Genomic DNA, 27,698 nt, shown 5'->3' with positions numbered 1-27,698 from the left:
AATCAACAGTTTGATCATGCAGATGCTTCGCATGAACAAATAGGTGCAGTTTAAAGTGTCTCGGGTGCTACTGTAAAGTTTAATTTCACTAATTCTAATATGAAACCAAGATCCAAATAAAACAGATGAATTATCCAGATTTTTCAGCAACGATCATTTTCTGTAGTTTTTTCTTGTATGTATGTCCATATTTTATGGGTAATTTTTGTAAGACTTATGGTAAAATCGTAAGAGATGGCAGGTCTGAGAAATTCTGACTAAATATGATTTCAGCAAAAACACTTTAAAAAAAAAATAGTTTTGTTTAACTGCTATTGTTCTGTTCAAGATTTTTCAAGTTAAAGTTTACTTAATAATAATAACGCTGTCCCTTTATTATGCTTATACCAGTCTCATTCAACACTGTTTAAACACATTATGAGGCAGATGTAGGAGGTCACAGATTCAAACCCCGGCCAAGTCATAACAAAGACTTATAAAAATGGTACTAACAGCTGCTTCACATGGCACTCAGCATTAAGAGTTTAGTGTTAGGACTGGCCAGCTTGGTGTCAGGATAATGTGACTGGGTGGGACATCATGCTAAATGTCTGCAGCATGATTTCCCAGTGCTAGACATCACTATAAACTGCCACAATGCAGACATCATGGCGATATGACTAAAAAATTGTTAAAGCTACGTTAAAAATGCAAATCACACATATTATGAGGCACCTATGAAAGCAACAGACACAGTCTGACTTTGAGTGAAATATTTTGAAATCCAAATGAAAACATTATTTTTACGAACTGTAGTATCATTTATTTTCAATTTTCATGGTTTTCTAAACAAACAAAAAAAAAAAGGGCATTTTCAAGAGTACTTAAATCCATGGTTTTGCCTGTCAAAGTTTGCATATTAGTAGGCATTTAGTTTCATGGTTTAACCTCCACAAATACTCAAAATAAAGAATACAAAAGAATAAAACTATGCTGACACAAACGACGGTTAATTTAATGTTTAAAACAATACTACTACCTGTATTAGCACAAATCAAAGACCTGGCAACTTCAATACTTACACCATGTTTTAGACCAAGTGAATAACATCAGCTGAAGCCGATGCAGCCAACAACACTAAAACAATACTTTCATCTCTATGAGTACAAATAAAACACCTGTCAAGATCAATCACTTTTACCATGTTTTTGTTTGAGTGCTCAATATCAAAGTTAGCCGACACAGCCAACAACACTAGGCCAATATGTTATTAAAGTAAATATGAATGATCTCTTAAACCACTATCCATCAAGTTGCACCATCAGCACTTTCTGACAATCATGGCGTTAACACAGTGGCTTAAGAGTGGTAAAATTCAACTTAGACCCCGACTTGGTTCCTGGACTTTCTAATCCATCAGAAGCTGCGAACACAGCGCAGGTGCTTGTTTACCAGGCAGCTAATGCAGTAGAACCCCTGCTTCAGTCACTGTCCCAGGAAAAGACAGCGAGGAGAGTATAAGTTATAATGAGGAAATCCGGGCAAAGATAGCCAGATACTCCACTGATAATGGTGTTGCCGAGGCAGCCTGCAAATTCAGTTGCGATCTGAGCTGTACGATCAGTGAGACCACTGTACGGAGTATGCGGGACCAATACATAAAGTTAAAAAAGAAACATGGGCAAGAACTTTCTAATTTACCCAAATCACTCCAAGGCAATCCTTTGATGCTAGGAAGCATGTTTGATGAAGAGATATATTACTGGATCAAGAAAGTTAGAATTAATGGAGGAGTGATCAATATTAGGATTATAATAGCTGGGGCAAAGGCTGTGACCACCAAGCATGCTCGCAGCCAGCTGGCACATTACAGGGGACACATCAGCATCACCAAGCATTGGGTGAGGTTGCTACATCACTGTATGCGATTTGTTAAGTGGAAAGAAGCAAAAAGCATAAAACAGCTGCCCCCGTGATTTTGAAGACATTAAGAAAATGTTCTTGGAGAAAGTAAACACTGTAGTGAAATAGCACAATATTCTAGACTGTCTTATAATAAATCGGGATCAGACCTGGTGCCAACTGGTGCAAGGACAATGGAAGCCTGTGGATCTATGCAAGTGTCAGTCTCTGCACAAGATGACAAGAGGCAGATTACCATTTTTCTCACAATAGCAAAATCCGGAAACTCTCCTTCCCCCACAAGTCATTTACACAGGAAGACTGACAGATGCCTGCCTAAGGTGTAGTTTTCCTTGATGACTGGGATGTGACTCAAACAGACTCACACTGGAGTAACGAAGAACTGCCCCTTGCGCAATGCAATCAGCAAGCAGTGGCAATATTTTATATGTTTAGAGCCCACAAAAGTGCAAAGATGCTAACTAAACTGAAAGACAGTGGAATCACTCCTTTGTTTGTGCCTGTCTCTTGTACAAACTGACTTCAACCACTAGATTTGACAGTAAATAACAAGTACAAAGAATTAAAGTCACACTTCCACTAGAGGTATGCTAAACAGGTCATGGATGCCATTACGAAAAAAATGATGTTACTGGTGATGATCAGTGCACATTATTAGTAAACCTTGCAACCTCTTTAATCAAGCCATTCACGCTGAATGGATAACTGCAGCTCATATGACAATGAGTGAAAGATCGGACCTAATTATCAGTGGTTTTGAGAAAGTTTGTCTTGTTTAATTCTGCTATTTGGGGATTATTTACCTGAGAAGCATTTGTGAGTACCATGAGACTTTACTGACACTGCTACAATTAGTGTATATACATACTGCTTTATTAATAATAGTGATTCAAGAAAAAGTTATTCTATTTTAGAGGATTGTTGTTCTTCTGGATTGAAAATGCATGGATAAAATGAAATGTGCTTTCAGAAAGATTTAAATGTTTCAACAACAGTTGTACTCGAATGAAGGATTGATTTGAATAAGTATTAAATTTAATTTTCATATACTGTTATTTTGTATTATTTTTTTCTTTCATTTACAGTATTACTTTTGTTTGAATTCTTTTGCTTTTTCTCTATTTTCTCTCTAACCTTACTTACCTCACATATCGATTTAAGGCAGCGAGTATAAAATTACAGCTATTGGATACCTTATCGAACATGTGCATTGAAACAATATAAAATAATTTATCATTCTTGTTTCAAAAGGTTAAAATAAAAAAAATAAAAATAAACACATGTAAAAGCTAATATTTAATTACCAGATCACAGTATTCACATTGATTTATCAAATGCTAGTAGATGTGTTAATCTCTAGAAATGAAACACTAAGAAAACGAGGGTGGGGTGGGGTGTCATCCTACATGGCTAATTTTTTGTTGGGGATTTAAATTCATGGTTCGGAGCAACAGCGAAAACCACAAAAATGCCCCCCCCCCCCCGAAAACTGATGATACTACAGTATTTGAAATTGCAATGTTGTGTGAAAATATTAGTGATAAAAATGGGGCAATTTTGGGCATATGGAAATTGGAGTCAGGGTTTGTGATATTTTTAGAGTCGACATTGCTGGAACTGTGTCTAAAAAAAAAAGAAAATTCTTTTAAGCACTGGAAAGAAATCTCACATAACGCTGGGAAGATGAGAATGTGAAGCTAGGCATCAAGAGGTCTATGAAGACCTTCTAGTCATTCAGACCGATGGCATTCCTGAGGCAAAGGTCTCCATCTTGACCTGTTGTTTCATAAGGAATCTGTTCAATGGGAAAATCAATCATGAGTGGAAACTGTCCTCCACTCAGTGACTCTAAAGAACATGGGATAAAATCCAGACCTCACTTGTCCTTCACCCACTCTACTGTGGCCTTTCTTAGAAAGTATGCCACTTCAAGCAGAGAAACCAGTTGAAACTATGCACAGAATGGGGTTCCCTGAAAGAGGGAGGGTCCTGGAAGCAAACTAGGATTGTTTCTTTTGTCCTTTTTAACTGCTAAGTATTGAAACAGTACTGATATTCTTTAGAAACTTCAAAATTTCCTGTCATCGGCTTGAAGCAGATATTATGGACAGAAAACCACTGAATATGCCTCATACAATCTTGAGATATATCCACATGCTAAGTCTGATTAAATCTATAATATTATTGGAGGGAGGGGAGGAAAATAAACTTAAGCTGCATCATTCAGTTTTTTCTTATAATATATTCACAAGCTAGAATTATAAAAATCCACTAATTCTTATTTATTTTATCATGCTCCCAAGTCAGTATTGCTAAAAATCCAAGTCATGACCTTTGACCTTGAAATCTATATCTTAGTGCTGACTATCAACTTGTTTACTGGAATGCAACTAAACATGTATGAATGGTCACTTCATATAGTGGTCACCTAGTCTCAACGCCATTTAAATTTTTCCCAGGCAAATTTCTTATTAAAAAAGGCATGTATGTAATGGGTCATCTGCTTTACATGGTCAAGAGCCATGTTTCTACAAAATGATGATTTTCATATCTTTAAGTGGAGCATATTAACAGTAATTGCCTTATGTATGCAAGTAAACATTTGTTCATGAGGAAGTCAAGACTTATTATGTGAATCAATATTCTCTTTTCACTTGTGTTCACTGTTCTCCAGTCACAATGTTAGTGTAACTCGAAGGTTGCAAAATATTGTGATCGAGAGTGAGATGTCTTTTTCTTCAACAGGAAAAAGAGTCAAAGCTATTTGTATTCTGAATGGTGGGAAAAACTGTCATGTTTTTGCAATAGAAATGGTAATCATTTTTGTGCCAGCTGAACAACTATAATTTGATATCTTCATCTATTTGCCTGTGAATTTAAGCTACCACTGATTGAAAAAGAATCATCCTTTAGAAGAGATACAAGTTACATCCCATTTCAATCGTGTGAGGGGTAATCAAAAAAAAAATACTTGTACATAAGGGCAAAGTTTTGGTTCAGTCATGCTACCACAATAGACGGATAATTAATATTCATTCTTTTAGGCAAAGCATGATTTGTAAAAATATTTTTAATGACAACAAAAAAATAATTAGAATATTTTATTGAGACTGAATTTTCGGGGCAAGTAACATGGTATATGGGACAAGTGAATATTCTGAAACTACTTTTCATCAACATGTGACTGAATATTTCATCATGCCCAAGACAGCATAATCTTTTTTTTTTGTGAATAAACTAATCCGACGTGACAATCTATGCAAGAGTAGGGATAACATTTTCATGATGGCCACCATGGCAATCACTCTGAATGTATGTGGGGCATTTAGAACTAGATCTTTGAGTGAATATGTGTAGCTTCATGGCAATACTCCCTATAGTTTAGGGAAGTAGCAAAAGCAAACTTGATCTAATGGACAGACAACTGGGCACAGCATAAGCTCTTCCAGTCTTCCACCAATGGAACCAGGGCCTACACGTGAGGCAATGCAGGAAAAATAGTCACCAAGTCTGTCATTTTGCCTAAACTTGCCCAAAAATTAAAGTTCCATTCGCCTTACATTGATGTCATGTCACACTCTTTGTTTCAATACAATGCATTATGAATACAAGTAAGCGCCAACTTTTTTTGTCAAATTACCCTTCAAATAATAAGGTAGAAAGTTAGAAAAAGGAAAAGAAACTTTATGATCTACAGTACATTTTTTGGTGCTAATTTGATGACTGTAAATGCCAGAAATTGCAATGCTTATTATGGGTCTTGGCTTGAAACAAATCACCCATGATCTGGAAGAAAAAAAAGATAAACAAATGCATTTTTTAAATCCCTGTTAGAAGCAAACCACGACTAAGTAAACTTACCTATTACTTCAGCAACTGTCGTTTTTCGAACAACCTGGAAAGGAAAGGAATACTCATTTGGAATGCTATGTTTCTAATAATTGATGCTCAATCTTCCAGATATAGAAGGGAATTTCAGGAATTTTAAATTATAATATAGAAGGACTGATGCAAGTTTCATGGAATCTCTTTTTTACCTCCCACCATAACAATTCTGGTCTCTAATTTCCATACTGCATGCAAGTACAGTCCAAATTTTATTATTATCCACCCGTACAGACTACTAACATGTCCCATGAAATTTGAAATTATTACAATGAAGCTGCAGCTCATATTTAAATGATGTACAGATCTAATAGACCATAAAATGTAAAAAGATCATGACAATCCATTGAAAACTGCAAGACTAGTTGTGTTCACAAGATTCTGTCATATAAACAACATCAGGCTCAATATCAAAGAGGTCAAAAACTCCAACAATGCAGTGACACGATTAAAACATTTCCCAAGTCTCATGGTGATCCACTGAAAAGTGTTGCATTAAGAAGACTGACATATACAACATTCCACTGTCAATCAAACAAGGCAAGAACTCATAAAAATTGCAGGAGCACAGTGAGTTCAAGATATGCAAAGATTCAGGTGATGAGCATGTTTATCAAGTTTCATGGCAATTTATCAAAACTTCTAGGACTAGCTGCACTAATAAAATTGTGTCATGCACAGCATGAGGCTCCAAGGCACAAACAATAATAACCCAAACTGCTGAAGCAATGTGATTTTCAGCATTTTCAGATGATTACCATATTTTCTAGGCAATCATTAAAATAAACTCCTATTATATTGGTACAAGAGTGTGATCTTGCCTGAACACTTGGAGACATGTCAATATTGGAGCATGGACTACATTATAAAAGAAGAATGTTGAACATGGAAGGGGGGGGGGGGAATCTCCTTCTAGCCTGCCCAGCAAAAGAGGTTCCAAGCCTCCATGCAAAGAGGAGTCTCATTGTCACCTAAGGTATGCAGCTACCAACATGCCAGTGGTGACCACCACACTATGACTCCTTATTTAGCTAACAACCACTGTTAAAAATACTGCCCTCATTTCCAAATTGTTTATGCAAAGGGGAGTTTCCTCCTGGAACCATAAGCCCTGAAGAACTACTTCTGGATCCAAGTGAGTGCCCTAAGCCGAATCTGACACATCTGTGAACACATAGGAGTGGGGTTCTGGGACATGCATTTGGTCTATAGATAGAAACCATTACACATTGTCCACTAAAGTGTTGGTGATATTTTGACACTTGCTCAATCCGAGCCAACAGAGGATCCTTGTGTTATTTTCAGTTTCCAAGACTGTGAAATAGGAGATAAAGTCTTCCTATGGGAGCTAGGTTCACAAATGAGTTCAAGGTTCCCAAGAGAGACAGATATAGACAAGCCAATGTGGTCTTGGCTTGATGAGCTGCCAAAAGAGCCAGAATTTGTATTTCCTGTCTAGAGGAACATGAACTTGCCCACATAAACAAAACCCTGAGGAAAAAATCAGCTCAGATTTATATAGGTTTAAAATGAACCCTATTTCTGTCACTGTGGATTAGCAGCAGGACAGATACTGTAGGAGGGACTCTTTGAGCCATTGTGCATCAACCAGCTGTTGAAATACTGAAGGCAGATGATCCCTAGACCCCTCAGGTGGGAGGCATCAACTCCCACCAAGTTTGGAAAAAGTTGTTGGAGGAAAGCTAGGCTGAATAGACAAGCATAAAACTGTAAAACTTTCCAGTCCAGGCAAAAGCTGAGGTATTGCCAGTGAGCAGAAAAAACTGGGATGTGTAAAAAAAAAAAACCACCCTGAAGGTCGATGGAGACAGCCCAGACACCGGGCCTAATGATGTTCCCATGAGTTCAAGTTGGGAAAAATCATAATACTGAAATGTAGTCCCGGGGTCAAGGGAGCTGTGTTGCCCCATGAGGGTCTAGGGCAAATCCTGGTGCAGGGGGTGGGGTGGGGTGGGGGGGTCAAACCCCACTGAAACTAAAAAGAAATAATTTTAACTTTAAAAAAATCCAAAATTCTGGTTCTTTTATATGATGCTTACAGCCACTGAATCATTAATACATAAATTTCAAATTGTAAATTTTGAAAAAAGTGCTTCCTTTACCTCAACACAGCTTATCAGATGAACTAGATAACTGTTGCTAACAGAATCCTGGTACATGTAATTGTATTTCAGAAATACTCTAACACTAACAGTGAGCATCAAAAAGGATGCTTGTATCCGCTCAAAAAATATGATCAGATATTCTTAACTTTTTTCAAAGTAAATCAATATTAACAAAATTGTGGTACTTATTTTTTTAATATTCAATACAAATCTGTTGGGAACAAACTGGTTATTACTTTCTTTCATTATATACATTGTATAAGGCTGCTGAAATAGACAACTCATATTCCGAGATACAGGACCAGTAGAATGTGTTTTTCTTTTAGCCATTTATATTGTTATAACTGTACTGAATTGGATTTAAAAAATGCATTTACTGTCAGTGGATTTAACATGAGCAAACAGTACTGACTGTCAACTACCAAACCAAGACAATGCAACAAATTACTTTTAAAATATCTTTATATCAAGCAAAAAGGGGGCAAGAGGCAGTGGAGACAGAAAAAACAAAAGCAGAATAATAAACATGGAGACATAGAATCAGCAGGGGTGTCTCACTCAAATAATTCAGCACCATCTATCCACTATTGTTCCTTTGAGGCAAATGAAGGAATCAAATAGCAGTGGAATAAACGACTAAGTCATTCAGGTTTACGACTGAGCTATTTGGGTTTCCATAGCAGGTACTGAATTATGGAGTGAAGTATGAACTCATGATTCAGCAGAACACATCCAAGGAACCTCAAGTGAATTGAATACCACATGAAAACTTTCCTAAGAACTGATTTTTTCCCAGACTAAATGTTTTACAACCACTTAAACACCCTATCCAACCAAAAAAGCCTCAGAAACTTTCACAATTTGGAAGATTGACCTGTGGGGACATTCTGAAATTGGAATTTCTGTCCTATGATGGACACCATTAACCCATTGTGTTCCTGATGGTAGTCTCCAGCTTCAATGGTTCCTCCAGAAGAACATATTTAGACTGACGATAAGCCAAAACTTTCCAGCCCTTTGAAGACAAGAAAAATTTAGGACTTGAAAGCTGGAAACTGGCTATTTGATACATCTCAAATGCACCCTACCTTCAATTGAGCTAGTTTTTCTGGGTGAAAAAGGTCCTTACAAGAGAAGTATGCTCCTGGTAAAGAAGTCAGTATGTCTTTTTTAGTATAGAAAGGCTCCACATATTTTATGTTAAACCTGAACAAAGGGGAGATGATGGACCACAACAGCATGTTTCTCTGCAAACTTGCTGGAATCCACCAAAACTAAAAGGACATCATTGGCTCCTGAGCAAAGAAAGGACTTCCCTCTGGTCTCTCTGGTGAGAGGGAAAATAGGGTGTTAGTGGCATCCTCATCATGCAATTCCTCAAGAGAAGTGGTGGGACCCCTACTAACAGGCTCTTTTTTGGTGGATGTAAAATGCTTTGTGCCCCTCTTCTTAGGCATATCTGCAACCCACAACTGATCATGGGGAGTTGCTGGAATGTCCTTGATTGCAGACTTTTCCAGGGGATAGGAACTCTTCTTTTTGGGCTCTACAAAAGATGAAAGCAAGCCACTACATCTGCATTGCTCCAAGGGCAAGGCATCAGTATCCATGGCACCTTTAATGGGAAATAAGATTTGCTTGCCGGGAATGCGTATTACCACATCCTGCTGGAATTTAAAGGTAACATGGGAGTGGGGTGCCAATCCAATCTGCATCCCTAGTTGGATGGGTTTATGCCAACCCTATCCCCAACAGGAATGATTGATAGAATGGAGATGGATATGCAGAGGGGTTTAGGGTATCAGCCTGATCCCTGTCCCTACAGTGTTGATGGGATTTCATTGACCAGTGCCCAACGACAATGTTCTGATGGCCGAGCCTCCATCAGAGGATGCAAAGCAATAACACTGCTTTCTCTTTTCAGGGAAGCATGACATGGTCTCTCTTGCATTAAATGAGCTTCTCCCCCACCAACCCTGGGTCAGTGCTGTGATCTTTCAGGGGCATTACATCTCTAAATTTTGTTAAAAGACAAATCCCATGCTCTCCTGGGATCAAGGTGTACTTATCCTGATAGACTAGACTTCTGCAATTCTTCAAGAGTATTTTTTGGTCCCATACACTCTCCTGGGATTGATGAGTCATGTTCCAAGTTCCATAGGATTCAGAACAAATCTGTCCTACTGAGATAGTACTCTTCTCTAGCGAAAAGGTAGATCCCATACAGTCCCAGGATCATGAAGATAAGGGAGGTGCCAATCCTGTAATTGAGTATAGGGAGATAAAGGGTGTTTCTTCCGGTGCTGACTGTAGGCCAGGTCCTAGATATCATTGGGCCAAAACAATAGGACAGGCAACTAATCATATGCAGTTTGTACTGGATGAACACATTGGGTAAGAATCCTATGGGGCCTTTTTCCACATTTTGTCACATTTCTGAAAAAGCTCCACAACAGTCCAAAACTGAACTTGTTTCACTATGGCCATTCATGCAGAGTGTAATTGATTTTCAACATATAAATAAAAAAAAGTTGCAAAACTCAAGCATTTTCAAAGATATAGGAAAATCTAGGGACAATGGAAGGACTGTGATAACAATATGTTCTGATTTTTTTTGAATAAACAAGAAACAAACGAGATTTGTCAATCCACTTTTTTCTAAATGACCCTCCTTTTGAGCCGGTGGGAGCCCTTTAGTCCCACTATGTCAATTCCTGGAATGAACACTAATATAAAATAAAATCTAGAAAAATGAGAGCCCTGAAAAAAGTTTTCATTTAAAAACTTGACAGTGAGTTTATACTTACGGAAGGTAATTTAGTGAGTTCCATGGTGAAACTTTTCTGGATAAAACACAATAAACTTCTACGGTCACATTCAAGATTCTCTATATATCGTTCCACTGAAATGAAGTAACAAACAATGTTGATACCATTCTACAATACATGATGAAAATATGGGACCCAAGTGGGTCTGAAATCACCCACATGGCTTAAATAATTTGATAGGTGACAATTTCACTAAGCAGGCTTAGGTAGTATTATAACAGTACAATCTCCAAAAGCATTTTATCATATTGATTTTAAGCCATGTCATGTATAAATTGTTTAAATACTAATTTTGTTTAACAGAAGTCTCTTCAAACCTGATTAATGAATGTTCTGTACCTTAAGTGCCATCAAGAACTTCAAGATGAAAATTATTGATCGCTATGGACTACTACAATGGTGGGCACGTACTACGCTTTGGTCAAGAAAAGAGCACATTGAGTCACAATATAGGGTAAATTTAAGTTAAAACTAATTGCAACTGATTTAGATAAATAGCAAAAATAAACGTAAGTTTTCATATGGTTTTCTATAATTATGGCATGTAATATATTGATAAATCTTGTTATGCTCAGATCTTGCTTTTTTGCCACTTACATTAGTTTAAGTTGCTTATACCCTCAGGGGGTTGGCATGTATGAACTTAAACAAAGCACTTCAGATTCACATTTAATATAATTTCCTTATGATCAGGTACCTTAAAATTATGACATCTTAAAATGCAAGCTATCCAGAGTTTGGTAACTGTAGATGGTTGAATACTCTAGTTACTGTGCAAAAATGAAAATTGGTACAGTGTGACCCCACTATAACGCACTCCATTATAACACGAATTTGGATATAACATGGTCGTAGTGTGGTTCCCGAAAGTTCATATATATATATATATATATATATATATATATGAAAAAATTCTTTCTTCAAAGTGCAAAAAAAAAACAAAATATTAAAAGTTTTTTTTAACATTTTGGGGAAGAGATCGCATATGAATAATACAAGATAATCATGGCACGGCTCCTAAAATTTTAAATGTATTTTTCTTGTACAGTTGCACAAACTTTAGTTCCAAACCCTATGCAACTCAATGGCTTGTTGCTATCTTTCAACTTGACGTAATTCTTGGAAATTCTTTTTCCATTTCACATGACGATGGCAATCATATCTCCCGCCATGAGACATAAACAAACTGGCACGTGATGTCCAATAAAGGTAACTGGCCTTTCCAGCTTTTATTCACAAGAATCTGACTACTCCTTTTTTAATTTTCTGTGTTAATTATTAACACTTTTTTATAAGCTTATTTTCCCTTTTGTCTTAAACAAGCATCGCTTTCTGGACGCCATTTAAAAAACTATATTTATCAAGTTTGATCATGCAGACATTTTGCATTAACAAATAGGTGCAGTTTAAAGCGTCTGGGGTGCTTATGTAAAGTTAGTCTGGTTCCCTGACTTGTTTCACTAATCCTAATATGAAACCCGGATCCATATGATGCAGGGATGAATTGATTATCCGGATTTTTTGGCAACCATCATTTTCCCGTAGTTTTTGCTTATATGCCGTAAGTCCATATTTTCAGGGTAATTTTTGTAAGACTTATGGAAAAATCATAAAGAGATGGCAGGATTGAATATGCATTGATTTAAGATGGTAACTGTGCTGATGAAGCACGTATTTTACTGCCCGCATTTATTACTTACCCCCATGTTAATTTTTTTGGGTACATGCATCATTTTCTTTAGCTAACTGACTTGGTTGCTTATAACATGGTTCATGTTATATGGCTCGCAACTACTGTGTTATATACAGTGGGGTCACACTGTAACAGATGGATTGACAGCATAACCAGAGGTCTCGGAAACGCTTAATCACAAGTATTTTTTTATATATCTAGTATGCAGAAATTCACTTGTACAGGACTCCTCCTTACACACACATTCTCTGGACTGCAAATTCAAGGGCTTGCCAGTGCTGTTTCAACCACCTGCTGAGTGGGAAAATGTGTTGCTCAATTGATCACTTTTGCTGTGCTGATATTTTTAATGAGAAAATTCAGTGGCTGAAAGGCTCCCTGATGTACATGTTGTCATTAAAAGAGTACATTTGAAGAACATGACCCAATAGCTTGTCAACAAGTTCAAAGACTGAATTCAGAGGCAGAAGACCAGGGTACATCAAATGAACAACTTTAGCTTTCATTATTGTGTTAGTTTCCAAGTGTAGCTGAATAAGTAGTGTATGTGATCTCGAAATCAAGACATGTTGAGAGTTAGCCAAATGCTGTTTGCAAATTTGGATAAGTATTTTGGGGTTAAAAAGCAAATTGACAAAGATTGTAATGAAATTCAGCAGAGTGCTAAAGTTTATAGAACTGATATTTTTCATGGAACACTATGTGTGATGCCTAGCTTAGAATTTGGAATAAGCCTTTCCTTAGCCTGACACAATTCACTCTCACTCTAATGGACAAATAAGAGTTATGTCACTGGTGTAAAGAAGTTAGAAAATTAAACTCAGTGGCAACCACTCGTTCAACTCATCTGGAAATTTAGCCACTTCAGGCATGCCCAATATGCTTCTGGTAGGAGACTGCAACTTTTGCACCAGGACTCCTGTTTTTCCCAAAATAGGAGTCATGGACTCTTAGTTTTAAAATCCTAGCGAAACCTCTGATAACATAATATGCTCTGCCAACAAAAAATTTAGGTGGGGGGGGGGAGAGAGGACAAAACAAAGGCTAAAATACAATTTAAAATAACTTGATATAGGCACAAACTTTTAGTATCATGATCCAGTATGAATGCTTGCAATTTCTTCATCAATTCTTCTTTCGGAATTCCACTCCCTTCATCCCCACTTGGACGCTCTGGTTTTGCACGAACTACAGCTTTTGTTTTCCTTTTGCGTGGCATGGTCAATTACTGAAGCAAAACAAAAAGGATTAACTTTTACCCATTGACACTATTTAGTTCTACGGAAAATGTGTGCAACAAATTTTCTTTTTTATTCCCCATTTCATATAAATCAATAACAAAAATTAATTTTAAGAAGTATGACAATTCCCTTACTTAGGCAGCATGAAAATCCATAATGCTGTTTTCAAAACTATCCTCAGTTATTCATACTGACTACATACTCAAACTTCAACATTGTCAATGTGAGAAAAGTTGTAGCATAAGCACTTGGATTTTTGTAAAATAAAATCCAAGCATCATTATCTTGGCCATGCAGGACAATCACACAGTATGTCAGATGACCAAATTTGATAAAATGATTAAAATAATAATTTTTGATCATTACTACTACACATTTGCAGATGGATAATGTCACACTCTAACTCCGTCCCGCTCTAACTATTTCTTTCTAAATAAACGAGTAAAAATTCACCAAGCATGGTACATAGGTCATTCATATGGTAACCATCTGTGAGAGATGGAATTTTGAGACCCATTCCTTTTATACCATGAAGTCATATAGGAGGCCACGTAATACGGAGATGCTCCCAAAGTAACGAAGGCAATTAAGTTTTACAGTTAGGAAGTATATCAGATGATTGGAGCAGGAAAGTGTTAATAGAGAAAGCAGCGAGTCATTTTGAACCTGAAAATGGTGCTACATACAAGTCAGATGTGCATGTTGGACTGACATAATCAGACAGCATGCCGGTCAACCCTCATGTCAATGGTATTTGTTGTTGCTGTTGTAGGGTTTAATGCCATTTTTTCAGCACACGATAGGCTATACATGGTGGCCAGTATTAATGGTGGAGGAAGAACCCGGGAAAATCCCCGGAAAGAACCACCGACCCACGAGAAGCTACTGGCAAGCTTTCTCACATACCCACATTGGCTGAATCCGAGACTCGAACCCATGCAGAGAGGTGAGATGGAAGTGATCCGTAACAGAGAGCGCTTTACACCACTCAGGGCCCCAAATGGTATTTGAAATGTAGAAAAGGCAGACAAACAAGCCAGATTAAAATACAGACAATTTAAAAGTAGAGGACACTTTTGGTTTCATTTCTCACCACAGTCCTGCAGGATCATGTGCTACAAAACTCTAAAATAAGGGTTATGATAAATCTATAAATAGTAATCTAACAATGAAATTAAGAAGTAAAGATATTTATTTGATCAAATTAAATGGAAATCTACTGCCATTTTTGTAATGTCTGGTATTGTAAGAGTACAATGCCGTGTTCAAAAAATACCTTATTGAATTTTAAAAAATAAACAGTTCCAAACCAGGGAGTAAAATACCCAATATATTTAATTCTTATCTACAGCTCTGTCTATTAATTCATGCAGTTTGATGTCTTCATAGCCATCATTTATTTTAAAAAGTTGTATGATGTCATTCTGATCTTAAGATTATTGTATATATAAAGGCTGGCATGTTGAGTCTTCAGTCTCTGTACATGTAAATCTGCCAGAACTGAAACTAAATGGGTGGTTCCCAGCTAGACCTTTTCCAGTTGCTAGGATATCTTTCTTGTTGTGTTGTTGTTGTGGGGTTTAACGCCATTTTTCAGCACAAGATACATGGCAGCCAGTATTAATGGTGGATGAAGAGCCCGGGAAAACTCCGGAAAGGGGGGGGGGGAGGAGGAGGAGGAGAGAGACAGAGAGAGAAATGTCTTTTGATCCATGCTATGAACATACCTATGGTTTACCTACATGCTAATATAATATTAGCATTAAATGAGATACAATCTGGTCACTGCTGTGTGACGCATTGATCTTGCCAATTCTGTCTTTACATTATTTTGTGTCTGTAAGTGTTGGTACCTGAAAAATGCTGTATCTTTTATATGCATTATAGGTCTTGGTACACGAAAAATTTATCATTTTATTATAGAAATTACAAAGGTTAATCCTACCTTTTAGAATGTAGATCTTTGAAATTAATGCCAATGAACTATTGTGAAGTGAGTGATTTTGCCAATGGATCACAAAAACCAAGCAATAAAAATAAACATTTTGGGGCAGTATAAATTAAAATGGGTCACTATCATAACTGTTAGAAAGTGGCAGTTAGTCGACATTCTCTTTAACAGTTAACTAATGAGTACCGTATATACTCACGTATAAGCCTGTTCTTGTATAAGCCAACCCCCAAACTGAACAGGTATAAAGAGTAAAAAGTGCATGATCCATGTATAAGCCAACCTTAAACTCCGAGACATCTCAAGATGCACGAGGTAAGTTCTAAATGAGTTTATTTAGGCAAACTTATATTAAAAAAATTACAGGTATACTTATCTTGACGTTGGTGTGCATGATTATTAAAAAGAAATGGTATAAACTTGTTTGAAAAGTAATTTATTTAATTTTCTGTTTTCTTATTGTTTCTGCCTAATTTAGAGCTGTGTATAATTTGATCGAACGATGACAAGAATTTAGCAATTGCGAGTTGCTATAACATTACCTCTCCCTTTTTACTCAATTATTGTTTGTTTATGCATTATTGCACTGGACATTTTATATCAGTGTACCGGTAATTACGTTATTACTTTGCTCTGAACTGTAAATACCTAACTCAATAAAATGTAATCCCAGAATGACAACACATCAAACAAACAATACCGGTCGATGCTAATACCACAAAAGAGGAGTTGTAGTTTGCTTTGATGTAAGTGACCGTACACCATATCAACTTTCACACCAGGACGAGAAGAAAAAAAACTCCTGATTTTTTTAGGTCGCTCCACGCTTACCTCCTGATTTCATAATATCTTCTGATTTTTGCAGAGAACTCTCGATTATTAAATTATGTCGATTTTCATTTCTTCTAAACAAAAAAAGTCATATATGGTCTGTTGTAACACCTGTGAATTATTGTTGACAAAATAATTACTTTACTATAAAGAATTCGCTTCTTCACTAAATAGAATGTTAAGTTTAAACATTATTCACATAAATTAATGATTTTTTTTACCTCTACAATATTACGAAAATAAAAAATAAACCAGAACAAAAAAGTAAACCACAACAATAAAATAGTCCACAATTAATTTCAATCCCAAGAATGATCACTACAAATGCTTAACTCCATTTGCTACAGCACCATTCCCACGAAAGAAACTTACACGAGTGAACAACATTTTTATACCATAAATACCAATGTTAATATCCATCATTAAATTAAAAGGAATGAAAATACATACCATGCAGCAAATGTGTCCTCAAAAAACTAATTCTGAATACATGTTTTATAATAAACAACACTAAATGCTTTACGAGTTGACAATAGGGGAATAAGGAATGATATACAAAGAGGGTAAAATAGTTGCCATATGTACGGTACCATGAGGCTGGCTATTTTGGTACCTATTGTTCAACAAAATTGGAAATCCTTTATTTGCCAATCAATTGCTGGTGCTTGCGTAACACACAATAGTGTAGAACGTGGTTTCTTTGAATTATGGTGTTGGGCCAATCGTTTTCACAAAATAGTTGCATGGATAAGTGTTAACTTTTAATTAGTCGTGCTGTTTTCTTGCTTGTTTATTTAAGACTAATCATTAGCTATTGTGCAGTTTGACCACAGCTGACCAGAATATGAAAACAGGGCACGTCCTGGGGGAAAATGGGCACGTCACAGGGAGAAATGAAGAGTCTTTTTGAGAATTTCATGCATATTGGACCAGGAAGATTGATCAATATTTAGTGAAAACAAGGCTTTAAAAATGCCTTGAAAAACCTCCCGATTTTAGGTCACAATCGCTATTTTTTTTATTCAGTCTCCCAATTTGGCTTCTGAAAGAATCATAGGTATGCCTTACACCCCATTTTACAAAACTACGGTATTCATACTAATATTATGGAATAAAAGGCAATTACACATCAATGTACTGGTATAGTTACCAGTCAAAATTCCCTCTTATCACAAGCCAGTTTCAGGGTTTTAATGATTAACTGGCCTGTACTGCTGTTGCAAAACAAGAGACAAATTCGCCGACTATCAACATTGGAAATGCCGAAACATCAAGCTTTCCATTGTGTGGAAAGTTAGGATGTTTATTCGCCTGAATAAACATCCTAACTTTCCACACAATGGAAAACTAAAATCGATTGATGTTGATCATAGGTGATCTATATGAGAATTTTAGCATTTAGTATTACCACTTTTCATGAACATGTAAATTCTGCTGGTTATGTGCCTTGTACAATTAAACGTGCGTACCTTTTAAAATTATTACCTCAAGTTGTAGGATCACTTATATTGTTGAAAATGAGTAACTCATGAGTGCGTGATTTAATGTAAATGAAACAGCTATTAAGGACTAGTTGAAATGTTATCTGGAAGAATGCAATTTGGTCGAAACAAGGAATAACGCAAAATCTGATGTTTGGGAATAAGGATGTATGTGGCGCTATGCACGCTTTGCACTGTGTAAGTACTGTACATTATAGTTCAGCAAGCTTTCAATGGTAAACTCAACCAGCCCGCAAATAATGAAGTCTGTATTTACCTTTATATAACTTTGTGTTGGAGAAATTAGAAAATACACACATGCAACAAATTATTGTTTCGTGTCCCAAGACTTACAGCTATTACAGTAGTCAACAAAAAGACCTAAAAATTGTACAGTTTAGACATTGGCCCACGGATAAGCCACACCCACACCCCATTTTTACAGTCCTTTATTATATCCTAAATTATTTGGCTTATACGCAAGAATATACAGTACCTATGAATCTCCTACAATTTAAGAGTTGTAGTAAACACTTGTGGTGCAAATGGACAGGTTTTAAATCACTCATTCAGTGCATTAGTGAGATTACTATCAAAACAGTCCTTGCAAATATAAAGTAGCCTGGTGTATTGCATACACTGATTTCATTACTGATGATCAAAAAAGGTATAAGGTCTGAGGCTAACAGTGAACAAATGGAAATGGTCTCATTCACCAACATCAATAAGCAATCTAGATTTATACCAAACAATGTGCTTGTGCAATGAGTATTCCGCAAAATACAAAATCTGCACAGGGTACTTCATTCTTTGATACATGAAAATTGTTCATGAATCATCCATATAATCACACACTGCAACCTCCCCACACCTAATGCCTGAGGGGTAAATTAAATCAAACAGAAATAAATAAGATACTCAAACGTGTTAACGTTTTCATCAGTTAATTAAGCATATGACAAATTTCAGGTGGTAAAACCATCAAAGTTAATAAGATAGCATTGCACATTGAGCAAGGGACCACAGGCCTGTAAACATTTTTGGTTCTATGTTCCCCAAATCTTGACCCTGTGCATTCCCATGGTCAAAAATTTTTTGTTTGGGGAAGAATATGCATATACTTTCCTTTAGTAACTATCCATCTACATTTATGCTGGCACTAGGAATGGTTGTAGTGACTAGCATTCAATAAAGCTTGAAATCCATTTTAAAACAATGTATTTGGCAATGAAAACATTACAAGTCTGTGGTAGCAATATAAAGACTTTTATGACAACTAGTGTAATGTACTTTCAATGTTAAAGTCACAATATGGTAAGGACTATTTCATTTATTTTTAGGTGGAATTAATGCTAAAGAGACTACATTTAAGCAAATACACAACTTTTCTTTTGATGAACGCTTTATTCATTTGTCAAGAAAACTAATTAAGATATTGGTATTTATTATAGTAAATTCTAGTAATGAGTGAAGATACAAGTTAAAGGCCTAAGCTATTCATGGCTACCTTAAACGGGTAAAGACTATTTGCATGGCCAAAATGTGTATAAATTAATTTATGCCAAGCTATTAGTACAGCTGTGTACCAATTGCACAAATAGTACAGCTGTGTACCAATTGCACAAATAGTACAGCTGTGTACCCATTGCACAAATAGTACAGCTGTGTACCCATTTCACAAATAGTACAGCTGTGTACCAATTGCACAAATAGTACAGCTGTGTACCAACTGCACAAATAGTACAGCTGTGTACCCATTGAACAAATAGTACAGCTGTGTACCAATTGCACAAATAGCTAGTCTGATCCATATGAGTAGCGCATTTTGTATGACCAACATGAAGTTTCCACAATTTAGAATTTATATTATCAGAAAATCATATCCATAGTCTTTTCTTGGCCAAAAATGTATTCACTGCACTACTAATTACCTTTAAGGCCAAACTTGAAAGTCACTGTTGGTAAAACTGGTACAATATTAGACAAATTCATTTCACCAGCACCCATTACAAAACCATTTATGAGTATTCATTATTGAAGGTGGGGTGTGTATGTACCAAAATGTCATTATAGGTTTGAGAAATAAAATCCATCTCCAATGTACTCACCATTCACAGTGCAGTCTTTACTACAGTGCATACACAGCAGCCATGCGCAATAGTCTTTGAAAGTTCAGTACATTGCCACCATGCTAATGCACTTCCCAAGTTTAATGAGAGTAAGATCCAGAATGGGAAAGTCCATGGCACAGCTCATTTCAGACAAACCAGATATTCAAACATGGTAATATTTTCATAAGTTACCACCACACATCATAACACTTATTGCAATAATGTAAATATTTAAGGAAAATATGAGTATAGTGCAAAGTTAAGGTGGCAAATGTGTCAAAACCAATAAGATTATCTCAGTTTTTGAAACTACCAGTGCATTATGAATTACTGTTTTCAATTGTACATTTAAAACGCGGTGCCCATTAGCTATGATGTCATAGCCTTGAAGTAATCCTACACCACACAATGAAGCAAATAAAACTATTGTCATAGACAAAATGATGACTCAAGTTAACACCTACTTTGTTTTGTTTTTCAGGTGGTTTGCTTATGATTGAGTTATTAAGCCTATATAGGTTCAATATACTGATTTATACTTACCATACTTTACAACTTTATTTATACTAACCGTACCAGACATATCGAGATCCTCACAATAATTAGTTTTCCAAATAATGCTTGCTATACCATATTTGGATATTCCACAATGTTATTGAATGCATGAAATATTTACTATGTTTACATTTCCAAATAAAGATGCAATGTCCGTATCTAGCACACCCAAAAACTAGCCCAAATATGGAAGAAGTTATTTGATTAAATTATTAGGTGGATGATCCAACACAAAATTTTGGATGAAGAAAGTAAACTCTATTTTACGTATATTCCAACAATGAAATTCAGCAAATCTGGTGCTAAATAAGAGGACTATTTAATTTCTTTCAGTACAGGTATGAAACATAATCAAAGATGTTGATACAGTAATACCTCGTGCATGCGCGTTTCTGGATTCACGAAATTTTCATTGGTACCCTCTACGTACATGTTTTCTTTATTTTATTGAATTGTACCTTCGTTATATGACTTCTGTGACATATGAAGTTTACCTAGTTTACCTTCCTGACAATGACAAAGAAAACATCAGTCATTAAGTTTACAGTCCCATTCGCTACTTGGTTTTACCTTACTGTGAGTGCAAAAGAAAACGGCAGCCAATGAATTAGTATAGGGGTAATATTAGTATACATGTACCATACTGTGCACTAGTGTGGCAAATACCCATTAGGCGATACTGTACTCTATTTTTATGTCAACCATTTATTTCTCTTTTTAAGGGTAATGTTCATGTATTCAGCTAACTTTTAAATGAAATTAAAGTGCTTTGGGAGCATGATTTGGGTCATATTTAGGGTTTAAACCCTAGAAATAAGCATTTATTAGCATTTTTAGTGACTCGTACCAAACATTCACGATTCTTCCTGATCCACGACTGGTTCTGGAACCTAACCTTGCAAATGTTCGAGGTATTACTGTAATATGCCAAAAGAGCTATGTTTAAATTGTACCCAGACGTGCCATTGATAAATATAGCCTCCTTTTATTACATCCACAAAGTAGAGGTAGTAATATTAAAACTACATGTACCATATAAATCTACAGGGTGGGCATCTTTGCTAGCCATGGTTCCAATAACCCTATCTACACCTTGGCGTAATGAGCAGACATTTCTGTGCTATGGATCTGTGAATTTCACTGGATGTGGTGGCAAGCCACCACATCCAAAATTAAGCTGTTCAAACTTGAACACTGTTCCTATGTGATTGAGACAAGGGGAGCACACAACTTGAATGGACTGATAAATAAGTAATTTTCCAGTGCCAGTCTGTGTTTGAACAAGTACATTTCACTCAAATAGACCTGTAATGGCTTCCCTGGTACATAGTCATACTTTTAAGGTTAAAGTTATACAGTATCCTTTTTAGGTCAGTTGCCCCCACTGTTTTCAGCCAGTGTACAATGCATGATGCTATTGGTTATTTGGAATTACATATTAAGGGAGGCAACTCATGAAATCCAATAGATGTTGCTTGGACAAAGCACCAATGGATCTGTTCAATCTACCAAAGTGTAGATAGGGTTATCTATACCTTGGCTAGCAAAGATGAAGGGTTGGGTACACAGTAACCTCTGTTATTGGGATCTAAGATGCATCACTGGCTTATGGCATAAACCATATGCTGATAACTTTCTAGTAACTACAATGTTATATGTCCACCATGATATTTATATTGTTTGCGTGCACCCAAATAACATAAATATCTGGGCAGATATGTTACAGTGTAGGACTGTTCTTCAATAGTCATACTTTCATCAGTCACAGGTGAATGATGCAAACTAGATATTGACAAAAATCACTAACTGGAAGACCAAAAAAAATCATTTAGTAACAGAAGTTTTTTAAGATTATTCCTGTGATCCTCTCTAACACCAGACCTATCATACTATATAGGAATCAAGGTAAGTACATTCCAAACACACCCTTCAACACCTGAACCATGATCTCAGGTTAATATTCCTGGCCAAGAAATTTATATAACTGTTGAGCCATTAAAGTTATGTCCCTGAGTCATGTGCATCAAATGTGCTCTTTACTCAGGAGGTAGTGAATTCTGTACTGATGGATTTAAAACCTAGTGGATATTCACAAACACGTATCTAATTCTTTGATAAGATTCCTGGAGTTGATTCGAGTGAAATGGTAAGTAGGAACTTACCTCTACATCTACCATTGTTTTCAGATAAATGACAATATGTCTTAGAGTTGCACATATCTTTGTACTGGCAAACTGTAGGTAAGTACACCACTCCCTCGATAACTCGCGAACCCGCTTATAACACGGGGTCAGGCGTGGATCCCATTTTTTAAACCAGAAAATACACCCAAAATTGATCCATATTTGTTCAACTTGAAGAAAATAACAATCAAAATTGGTAATGGAAACTCTGATGTATCGCTCGTTCTATCATCGAAAACAGTAGATAGTACCTGGAAATTTTAATCAGCACTATGAAATATCAAATTTAAAAGGTCATACAAATTTTTAAAACTTTCTTTCCGAATGACATTCCTAGTACACCGCAATTAACAATATGTAAGGAAATTTCAATCAATGAAAATGTCACTTATGCCGAGTGTAGGCAGTACTTTAAGAAATAATTACAAATTCAATCATTTTTTATCAAATGAAATTTGTGTTCTATCTTTTAGTTTCTTTTAAGTGTAATCGTCATAAATGCAATGTGTCCTCTTGTAATTAAACATAAAATGCATCAATCTATCGTAACAGCTATGTCCACGAGCATTTATCTAAGAACCTAATTAAGTGCCGACCGTGTTTTGATAACTGACTTGCAGAAGCATTTGTTGTATTGTTGCACTGAATTAAAAGCTGGCCCCCTTTGTATTATCAAGTTAATTATTTCTTTTGAATCAAATAAAGGAGGTGGAATAAAAGAAAAGTTAAAAGGCATGAAAATCTTACAAACTCAAAATCTAGCGGCCCTGTCGTATGTCGGGTGAACTCACTTCATTCGATCAATCAAACACTTATAAATGTTATTGTGTATGTAACAAACAATGAATTAACCGACTCTTTCATAACTGTGATCAAAGATAACAAGGCAGCCAAGCGAAATGAATACTTTGTAAAATAAAGAGCTTGATTTCACAGATACGAACCATTTTGGGCAAGCAAGTTTCAGAGAATTCTTGAACTGGCACTAAGAGATATCCTCAAGGATGGTAAGTAGTTTCATTATTACTTCTAATGAAATCATGACATCAATATTGTACTAAATGGTCAATACAAAAATTGAGTTTTGACGTAGATGATTGTCTTATGAAATAAATGTCACATGTTATTTTCTTAAAAAGGAATCTTGTTTGGTGGTATATCAACAGTTAGTCTAGTTCCCTGCTCTGTGGAGTCCCAATTTGGGAACCAGACTCGTCAAGAAAACAAAAAGCAGTGACATAATACAGATTTTTCACGTAAACATGATGGTTGTTGAAACCAGTTGGAACAATCATTTATATAAAGGACATTTTGAAAATAAATGTTACTTAAACAGATTAACGAACTTCATTAGAAAAAGCATGTTATTAAAAATTATTATCAACCTGATTGCAAATGAGGATTCAGTCATTTAACAGCCCAGTTCCCTAATGCAGCCTCCCCCCCCTTTTTTTTGATGTCAAAGTGATTTTTTTCTTCAATTTTTGGAGGTCTCTCTGTAACTCATGGGAGAGGTGTATACCTTTGTCAGTAAGTAAGTAAAGTCTGGTCAAAATATTATGAGTTTAATTTGAAGAAAAGTGTCATTATGGGCTGCTAACTGTGTGAAATATTCCTGAAAATTTGAATTTAGTTACGATGACTGTCAACATCAACGCTAAGCAGCAGTTATTTAGGCAGTAAGATCTTGACACCCAAAACATAAATATCAGGGTCGAGGGCTTACACTGTAGGACATGATATTTTTGTTCAGGGGGTGGGTGGTGTGATGGGTCTTACTGCCTAACGGTGCTGTGTAGCGTGTTTTGATGTCGACTAACAGTGTAACGAAAGTCAAATTTTCAGGAATATTACACACAACTGGCAACCAAAAACAATGCTTTTCTACAAAATAAAGTTATGTTTTTGCCAGACTTTACTTACCCTGATGTCTGTTCTCTAATAAATTCAAATTCTCACAAAAGAAATTGACCTGTTTTCAAGTTTCACTGGCCTACATTTACATTTCAGTTGAATGGAAAGCGATGAAAGCCAGGAATGCCAAAATCGGGTTAAGTTAAAATATTCTTGAACAAAACGAATAAAAATATATTATGCCTATTGTAACTGTTTCATTTTGTTCAAGAAACATATCCCCCATATGAACCTACTTAAACATACTTCGGCATATCTCAACTACCGTCGCATTGCAACAAATTCAAATCTATGTCAACGTAACATGGAAATGTGTCCATTTGCTAGCATCATATTTTCATTCCACCAGAATAAATACAGCACAGTAAGTTTATTGATTACACATAAATTAGTGGAAGTGTCGATACAGGTGGCTAACTGCAAGATGTTCCTTAAACTTCAACTACTCATTACGATGTCAAACGACATGGGAACAGGCTATAAAAGGCCGTTAATTGGGAAGTAAGACATAGCATTAAAACAAAAACAAAAACAACATGTGCTATGTCTTATACTGTAGGACTAGGGTCGAGTATGGAATAGAATACTTGGAAGTTATTTACCATGTACCTGGTCTCTTATATGACGGTCTGAACAATCATGTCAGTAATCTAAAGAACTTTTGTCACTTGGTATGCTTTCTTTATTTATTCTTCCTTCAGGTTATTGATTTTTATTGTGAACATTTCAGCTTTCAACAACCTGTGGGACCCCACCACCACACACACAAAAACGACGCCCATTCAAAAGATAAACCTGAATATAGTGGTATATAATGAATACTGGAGATAAATACATCTAAATTTAAATTTAGATCTTCAGCATTTGTATTAGCAAAAAAATGCTTTCCATATATTCCGGGGAAAGCGGGTGGGAGGTTGAAGCAAGGGCTATCCGTTCCTACGGCCCGTGCCTTTAATCTGGAATGTAAACCGTCTCATTACCACAATCCTCATGTAGGTATATTGCAAACGCATACATTCTTTGACATTATAAAATCAATATACAAGTAAATTACATGTTTGATTCCTTAAGCTCAACTGATGAATCCGGTGTTTTCAGATTTAGCGCTTTTTATGAAAATCATATATCCAATAAAATCAACGAATGGAGACACAGCAGCCAATAGATATTAACGTGTCAAATCGAACACGGAGCTGAATCGAGTAACCAATGAAAGCTAGGGTTACTTTCTTGGCCGAGTTCTTCAAAGTACGGAACAGATTATGGAATGAAATGGAAAACGGAACAGATTATGGGTTATCATATAGTAAAACAATTTAACGCAAGCGTTATCTCTCTTTCAGACTTATACATATTTACCGTGATCTTGCATAAATCACTTGCACTTATGAGCCTTTGGGAATAGTTTAAAAACACACATCCAACAGACAGGAAGTACACTGGTGAAAATCAATCAAACTTTATATATTGAGAATTGTTGTTAAATAGTTCTACTTAACGCGAAATATAACCTTCAAAATCACTGTTGAAAATTTTCGTAGGTATTTTTTTTTTAAATTGCTGATGATTTATATTCACTTAATAATGTAACTGTTTATAAATCTTGAAATTTAAGTTCAAGCCAAATTTAAAATTTAAAAAAAAAATAATTTAAAATATTAAATATTTTGAAAGTACAGGTTTGAGGTTCACCTGATACTGAATACACGATTTCGTACGCGGTCGTATAAATCCAGTGATTACTGCAAATGCAATAAAACCTGTTTACGTGCCATATTATGGAAAAGGCCTCGGTGCTGTTGTGCAGGGATTGTCCACAAGCTCATGACCATTACCCCGCGCGCTGCACCAATCGCTAAACAGGTTGCAATGTGAGTCGTTGATAGTATTATAAATGTTCCTCAGGATCGATTAAAATATCTGGTATTGCTGGCGTGCCAATCAATTTGACGATTAGTGAAGCGGGCATGGCGGACAAAAGCAAAGGCGGTTGTGCTTCCAAGAGAAGTTATGGTTCTATCTACGAAAACAATGTCAGCCCCTGTCATTAAAATTATCAATCAGGCTGCTCAACAACGTCTAGCCGTCTCCAAAATAAATATTAAATGAAACTGATAATACATAAGTGACTGAAAAATTTAAGAAGTACCCGATACAGCGTTTGTTAGGGACTTGCAGTTGATGACAGATCGAAGCAAACGAGATTTTCAGTATTACTCGTAACCGGCTAAGAAACCTTACACCGAAAAGAATTACAAGCGCATGTTTCGTCTCGGTATTTTCTCTTGTATGAGGCTTTCTTGGAAATCGATGGAAACTTGTATGCATTGGAGACGCCGGTACCAGTATGCCGACAATACTAAAATTGGATTTATCAAAAACGGAATCATGGAGTCTGTTCAGCAGTGTAATGTATCTCTACGATGGAAAAAAATATTGAAGCATGTTCGAGCAACGTTGACTCTGCCATGACGATTACTGGACTCGCCAGAGTCAATGATGATTTTCGGAGATCTCTGGTATATGATGCCACATAAGGGATCAAACGAACATGCAGATCATGTAGCCCCGACGTCTAGATATTAAAGAAATATTGTTTTCTGACCTAATTACAACCTTGGATTTGATCAGCGTCCTTGTCATCTTCATGTACGTTCATTAATGTATTAAGGTGCAATTCCCCCAGTCACATATTCAGGTTTTGCAGGAATGTTCGAAAGGTTAATTTCGGATCCAAGGACAGTCGCTTTATACCGAAAAGTTAACAGCAATGATGCAATGTGGCGTCATGATAGTTTAATGATAGTAAATGTAAGTTTTCGAAATTAGCATTATAGATGCCTGTATAACTCTTTAAATTTTTACAAAAAACCCTCGCCATTTACCAGTTTTGATTTACTCGCGATGATTAAGCCAGTCAAGCTTTTCCGTGGTGTCTTTGTACGTGATAAACTTGAGTCGATGATTTTCCGCACTTGGAAACCGGAACTGTTA

General features: G+C 36.1%; 1 protein-coding gene across 1 annotated transcript in view; it reads right to left on the bottom strand.

The window, feature by feature from the left end:
* Positions 1 to 25,862, bottom strand: part of LOC149783025 (borealin-like) — a 59,649-nt gene extending 33,787 nt beyond the window's left edge. Inside the window, exons 1-4 of the mRNA XM_089934613.1 lie at positions 25,759 to 25,862; positions 13,518 to 13,662; positions 10,721 to 10,815; positions 5,764 to 5,797 (exon numbers count right to left, since the gene is read on the bottom strand). Of these exons, the coding sequence (XP_089790739.1) occupies positions 5,764 to 5,797; positions 10,721 to 10,815; positions 13,518 to 13,653 (265 nt within the window). The 5' untranslated portion in view covers positions 13,654 to 13,662; positions 25,759 to 25,862. The remainder of the gene's footprint in view (positions 1 to 5,763; positions 5,798 to 10,720; positions 10,816 to 13,517; positions 13,663 to 25,758) is intronic.
* Positions 25,863 to 27,698: the final 1,836 nt, after the last annotated feature.

Source organism: Sinohyriopsis cumingii, chromosome 15 (assembly GCF_028554795.1).
Source record: "Sinohyriopsis cumingii isolate HCF-2022 chromosome 15, ASM2855479v2, whole genome shotgun sequence".
NCBI lineage: Eukaryota > Metazoa > Mollusca > Bivalvia > Unionida > Unionidae > Sinohyriopsis > Sinohyriopsis cumingii.
Note: the sequence above shows the minus strand (reverse complement) of the source record. Positions and strands in the feature narration are given on the sequence as shown.